Source organism: Saccopteryx leptura, chromosome 4 (genome assembly GCF_036850995.1).
Source record: "Saccopteryx leptura isolate mSacLep1 chromosome 4, mSacLep1_pri_phased_curated, whole genome shotgun sequence".
Taxonomy (NCBI): Eukaryota; Metazoa; Chordata; class Mammalia; order Chiroptera; family Emballonuridae; genus Saccopteryx; species Saccopteryx leptura.
This window is the reverse complement of record NC_089506.1, coordinates 192,288,409-192,295,259: the sequence shown is the minus strand read 5'-3', so window position 1 is coordinate 192,295,259 and position 6,851 is coordinate 192,288,409. Positions and strand designations below refer to the sequence as shown.

Here is a 6,851-nt window from a genome sequence, read left to right as displayed (position 1 = left end):
TGGGTGGATGGATTGATGAATGGATGAATGGAGGGAGGGAGGGAAGAATGGAGGGAGGGATAAAGGGATGAATGCATGCATGGAAGCATGAATGAATGGATGAATTTGTGGACGGGTATGTGGGTGAGCAGGCAAATAAAGGGGTAGGTAGGTGGATAAACAAACTAAGGGTAGATGGATGAATGGAGAAGTAAGTGGATATGTGGATGGATGGATGGATGGATGGATGGATGGATGGATGGATGGGAAAGTGAGTGGCTAAGTACGTAAATGACTGGATGGGCTAACTACAGACTAGTTCAGGAATAACTATAATACTTCTCAAGAGAATTTTCTAAATCTCTGAAATGTGAGGCCCTGGCACCCCCCAAAGGCCATAGTCTCTAACTACCCATCTCCTCTAAAGCACTGGACACCAACGATCCTGACAGCCAGGAATAAGGGACTAGAGAAAGTTAGGGGTTCTGGGAAACAAAAAATCTAGGGTCCAGTGTTAGCTTTTCCCCTGATTTACTCTGAGACCTTGGGATTGTTCAACCATCTGAGGCTCAATTTTCTTATCTGGAAAATTGAGCTAATCAAATCTGATGCTCATGTTGCTATGAGATTTAAACAAAATTCTGTGTGTAAAGTGTCTGAGGTGGTTATCTGGCAAGTATCATATGCTCAAAGATTGTGATTTCCTTCCAGAGGCAGCCCTAGAGCACAAATGCACGCACATACATATACTCACATACATGCATAGACACATGCATTCACATGGGCATGCACAGCCCTCCAGCACATAGAAAAGAAGAATAAAGAGTGAGTCTCTAGGCCAGGCCAGACCAGGAGAGGCAGATGGGGACATATTTATTCTCCGGGAGTTCCACGCTCTGGCAGGACAGGCCCAGCCTTGGGAGTCAGGGACTCATGGATTGATGACTGAGACAAAGGCCCTGAGGCTTCCTGAGGCTCAGCCTCCTGGGCCTGGGCCTGGGCCAGCTGGGCCGTGTGCTCAAAGGCAGCCTGCAGCAGGTGGAAGGCAAGGCAGGTGGTCCAAGTGACGAGATAGACCAGGTGCCAGGAGGCGAGCGCTGTGGTGCTCTCCACCCACCAGTACAGACGCTTCAGCAGAGCCAGCAGCCCCAGCACCACGTGGTTCTCCAGCAGAGCCTGGAGGGGGCAAGAGGACGGGCAGGTGGCGACCACCAACTCCCACGGCTGCATTGTCCAGCTGCTTGCTCCCCGGCCCAACCCTGGCCGTGCCCAGTGCCCCAGGCCTGCCCTCAGCAGCCTAGCCTGTACCCTGCCCACCCACCTCAATGTGCAGCCAGTCCAGGCCGCAGCGCTGGGCCTTCCAGCACAGCCTCCAGGTCAGCAGCAGCAGCAGCAAGGCCACCAGCATCAAGTTGTGCAGACATGACAGAAGAAGGTCCATCCAGGTGGCCACAGACTGGCCCAGATGCTCCCAGGCACCTAGCCATTTCGGGTCCAGGCCCAAGTCCCAGACACAGCCCAGCATGGCCTCCCACACTAGCCTGGGTGCCCTCAGCACCAACCACACAGGGACCTCTATCAGTGATAGCCCGGCTTGTAGAACCCAGCCCACTGGGCACGCTACAAGCCTGGGCAGGGGGTGGGCCTGCTGGTCACGGGACCCCTGGGCCTCCTGGACCAGCCCTGTCAGCCAGTTTTTGAAGAGCATGATCCTGTGGAGCAGGAAATGATAGAGGTGAACCCTGTTCTGAACCAGCTGAAGGAGGAGAGAGAGACAATCATCACCCACAGCCACTCAGGCGGGGCAAGAATCCCGCCCTCCTGAGTTCTATTTCAGGGGTTGGGGCTGCAAGGTCACCTTGGGCAAGCCCCTCCTCTTCTCATGGCCTCAGTTTTCCCACACATAATAATGATTCTTATCTCTTCACTTCTAAGGACTCTATTCTCAGGAGGGACCTTCAACAAGGTGTCTCATTATATTTGATTTTCTTTTGTGTGGATTTGAATAATTATATATCATACTCCAGACTGAAGGAGTTTGACTGATGATGATGATGAACCTGATGATAATGACAATGATATGAGGAGTGACCATCCCCCTCAGCCCTCTAATCCTGCAGAATTTGAACCTAGGTCAGTTTCCTCTCCCAAACATCTGGGCTTTCTCTCACATAATTTGCTTCTTGGGGTCCTAAGGACAGCTGGGAGCAAAGGGCAGTGTCATTAGCAGAAGAGAGATATAAGGCATGGGAGACAGTGACAGAATTAATGACTGACCTACTGAGAGGGATGAAAGACAAGGAGGGACTCAAGAAGATGTCCCGATTTCTGTCCTGGGTGACAGAGTGGATATGGTGTCTCCCATCCATTGGGTGGAAGAGTGGAGTTGGACAGGGAAAGAGTCTGTAAACGAGACAGTTTCACTCGAGTCCGGGAGCTGAATGATCCCTTCTCAGAGCCCGGAAGCCCCCAACCCCTGATAACACCAGCCCACCAATTGGAGCCCCGTGAATCCTGTCCACAGACTATCTGGAGCCCTAAGGGAGAGTGTGAGAGGCAGCCATCTGGGGTTGGCTGCATGTCCCACCATAGCAGGGATCAGCAGAGCTGAGGGGTGGAAGCTATGCTGGGGAAGGAAGGGAACCCAGAGGTCTAGCTAGGGGAGGAATTAGGATGAAGATAGGAAATGGTAGCTGCACCCCACCCCACACCAGCTGATAATGTTGAGACCAAGGAGAAAAGCAACCTATTATATCCCACATGATCCTATAAAATCAGTCATTGGAGAAAAAACAGAGGCTCAGAGAGGTAGAATAATTTGCCCAAAGTCACACAGCTAAAGAATGGAGCAGCCGAAATTCAAATCCAATTGTCTGTCTCCACTGCACCATGTAATTTCTCCTTTCTATGCCACAGCAGGGGACCCTCTTCTGATAACTCAGCCCACTGAGAAGCTGTGATTTAGAGACGTGACCCAGTTGTCAGCATTTGCATCCTTTAAAACATGGATGGGGCCCTGGCTGGTGGTTCAGTGGATAAAGCATCAGCCCAGCGTATGGACATCCTGGGTTTGATTCCTAGTCAGGGCAAACAGGAGAAGCAACCATCTGCTCCTCCTCCCCTTCCCCTTCTCTCCCTCTTCCCCTCATGCAGCCAGTGGCTCAATTGGTTCAAGTGTCAAAGAAAATGCCAGCACTGTGGCTTGGGGTGGGCCTGCGGGCAGCTGTCAGATTACCCCAGCAGGCAGGCAGGCACTTAGTTCCTCTGCTCAGGACAGGTCACCAGGTCCAGCAGCTATGAGGTAGCTGTGAAGGGCCAGGTGTATCGCCCTAGCCCCTCAGCCCCCGCCTCACTCACCAGCATGAAGAGCTTCACCACCAGCAGCAGAATCCCCAAGAGGCTGGTGCTGAAGGGAGGGGCAGCCTGCATGTCCGGCCTCCTACCCCACCTCCAACTGAGAGAGGCAAGGTGACCTCACAGATACCCTAGGGTGGGGTCTGAGTTACCATGGCAACCCAGTTGCCACAAGAGACTTCCCTTTACCTGCCTCCCTCCCCCTTCACTGCATGAAAACTGGGATATTTGTCTTTCGTGTCCTGTCCCTAGGGACATCAACTGCAGAATGTCCGGCCTGCCCAGCAGTGTTGCCAGAGAAGGTCCGCAGGGCCTACACAGTCAGGACAGAACTTGAGCAGTCAGTGCGAACAAAACAGGCTGCACCTCCCCACACACACATTCTTCCAGGGCCTGGGAAATAGAAATCCCCCTAGGGCCGCAGGTGACAAAATGTTTGGAGGCAGGGGGAAGCCCCAAGGGTCCTACCTAAGCCCCCACTGGCACTCATTCTTCTTGCATTTTACTAAAGGTTGGCCCCCAGTCACAAAGTAGAGGGATAAGGTGGTGGCCTGTATTTTCACATCTTAGTGACACCTCAGGGGTGGCACAGAACAGAAAGAGCCCTGGCTGGAGAGTTCGCTGGTTAGAGCTTCGTCCCAGAGCTCAGAGTTTGCTGCCAGTTCGATCCCCCATCAGGGCACATACAGGAACAGATAATGTTTCTCTCTCTCTCTCTCTCTCTCTCTCTCTCTCTCTCTCTCTCCCCCCACCCTTTCTCTCTAAAAATCAATAAAATAAACATTTTAAAAAAGAAGAAGAACAGAAAGAGTTCATCCACTTGGTGCTAGTAGAACCAAACACCAAGAATCTCAGAGACGTATTGGCCGTTTTATTATAAATGGAGCCAGGCCTGACCTGTGGTGGCGCAGTGGATAAAGTGTCGACCTGGAAATGCTGAGGTCGCCGGTTCAAAACCCTGGGCTTGCCTGGTCAAGGCACATATGGGAGTTGATGCTTCCAGCTCCTCCCCCCGTCTCTCTCTGCTCTCTCTCTCTGTCTCTCATTCTCCCTCTCTCCTCTCTAAAATGAATAAATAAAATAAAATTAAAATTAAAAAAAAAAAAAAACCAGGAGAACTAGAAGAGAGTGCTCAAAGGATGCACTCCCTCGTGGCATGCAGGTTACAGATTACATATATAGGGCTAAAAGCACAAGACACTGTGGGCCAGGGGTTCAGGTCATACCGGGAGATGAATGGTTGGAGGTAAGGTAAGATTAGTCATTCATTTCTTCAGGTCTTGAGGACCGCTCTGAGGTCTTTCCCCACATCCCTGGCTGCATGGGAAAGTAGCCAGAGGTTGGTCTACCTTAGGGCTCAGGAAGTAAAACAACTTAGGTCAAAATACTATCTTGATCCTACCAGAGGTCAGGCTACTGTCTTCTGCCTGGGGCATTGCCAGTTGGGAAGGGTAGGAGGAAGGCTAGGTTTCTGGGGGGTCTGGGGGGGGGAGAAATGGTTTGTAGAGCTAACCTTTGTAACTAACATTAATCAAAGTCATAAGGACCACTGATTTCTGTGGGTTCTGGGTCTAGGTCAAAGGAGGGCAGGGAAGAGAAAATGTGCCTCAGAGTATCCTGGAGAGGATCAGGTCCTGGTAGAAAGAGGGCTCATCTGCTGAGTGAGCCTCCTCAGGGCCATAAGAAGCAACAGGAGCCTGACCTGTGGTGGCGCAGTGGATAAAATGTCTACCTGGAACACTGAGGTCACTGGTTCGAAACCCTGGGCTTGCCTGGTCAAGGCATATATGGGAGTTGATGCTTCCTGCTCCTCCCCTCCCCTAAAATGAATAAAGAAGCAACAGGAGGCCACAAGCTGCCTGGAGAATCTTAGAGAAATTGCTGGAGCCACTAATTAGGGCCAAAGGCTTAGAATTCTGGAAGAATGCATGTAAAGCCAGTGGCCAAGGCCACTATCACAGCTGCCTGGCCCATGCAGGTTCTCATTGAATTCGGACAGTCGGTAAAGAAACAACAGAGCCAAAAACTGATGAGCCATCTTCTTTAATCCTAGCTTGCACCCTGCGGGCAAGTAAAAACACACACTGGGCTCCAAAACCCACTCACATTCAGTGCTCACAAAGCTACTGACTTATCCGAGTTTCCTAGAATCAAAGGTTTTTAGCTCACCAGACTTATTCACCTCTGTTCCCCATCTTCTTCCTTCTCCCTGCACAAACTCTGCAATAACTGGCTTCTTACTCAACACTCCGCCATCTTGGCTGCTTCTCCTGGCCTCTTCCACGTGGCCTTTCTCTGCTCTCTGCTCTCTAATACTAATCTCAGGAACCAAGAGCACAAGCTCCTGTTCTGCCCCTATTTTATAGTGTAGATTCATAACCTTTAATCGAATATACAAAATAGGGAAGTTTCTAATACAAAGTCACTTATCTGGGGCATGATGGGATTGTACCATCCCACATCAAAACAGGTGGGAAAGGCTTAATCCTAAAACCAAGCCCCAGGCTACAAGGATTCTGCCTGCCCACAGCCTGCCCCCAACACACATTAATATCACCTGGGCGACAGCTTTCACCTGGGCAGCACCATCTTTAACAAAGTGAGCATAATATATTTTATCTGCCCAACAATGCAGAACCTTGATCACAGCCTTTCTCACATTGCTTTCCTGTCTGGGAATCAACAGTTGGCCCCAGGGGCAGTGGTGGGATTCAGCGGATACTTAAGTTTTTGTTGAGTTCAGTGAACCTGTTGTTAAAATGACACTTGTAATCTCTCTAAGGTGGACACCTGGGCAGCCGCCCAATGTGGAAATCACAAAGTTACATTACTTACTCTTTTTTAATGTTCATCTGCGCAACAGCATATTCGAAGTGCCCGTACCGTAGTAATGTTCATTTCGTCCATAGGTAAAAAATACTGCAAGTGAGAATGCCAATCAAGAAGCAATATGGAGCCTGACCTGTGGTGGCGCAGTGGATAAAGCGTCGACCTGGAAATGCTGAGGTCGCCGGTTCGAAACCTTGGGCTTGCCTGGTCAAGGCACATATGGGAGTTGATGCTTCCAGCTCCTCCCCCCTCTCTCTCTCCTCTCTCTCTCTCTCTCTCTCTCTCCCTCTCTCTCTCCTCTCTAAAATGAATAAATAAAATTAAAAAAAAATAAAAAAAAAATAAAAAAAATAAAAAGAAGCAATATGGAAATATCTAAAATAACAATATTGGTTTTTGTCAGATATTATTTAATATTTTTTTCATTAATTTTTTTTTTTTTTGTATCTTTCTGAAGCTGGAAAGGGGGAGGCAGTCAGACAGACTCCCGCATGCGCCTGACCGGGATCCACCCCGGCACGCCCAACAGGGGGCGATGCTCTGCCCATGGGGGGGGGTCGCTCTGTTGTGACCAGAGCCACTCTAGCGCCTGAGGCAAAGGCCATAGAGCAGGGGTCCCCAAACTACGGCCCACGGGCCGCATGCGGCCCCCTGAGGCCATTTATCCAGCCCCCCGCTGCACTTCTGGA

The 6,851-nt window shown here is 50.4% G+C and overlaps 1 protein-coding gene across 1 annotated transcript; it reads right to left on the bottom strand.

Moving 5' to 3' along the window:
* Positions 1 to 852: 852 nt before the first annotated feature.
* On the bottom strand, positions 853 to 3,408 carry TMEM270 (transmembrane protein 270). The gene is made up of 3 exons (XM_066381998.1): positions 3,337 to 3,408; positions 1,301 to 1,735; positions 853 to 1,155 (listed from the first exon to the last, which is right to left on the bottom strand). Exons 1-3 carry the CDS (start codon positions 3,406 to 3,408, stop codon positions 853 to 855), a joined length of 810 nt encoding a protein of 269 aa, XP_066238095.1.
* Positions 3,409 to 6,851: the final 3,443 nt, after the last annotated feature.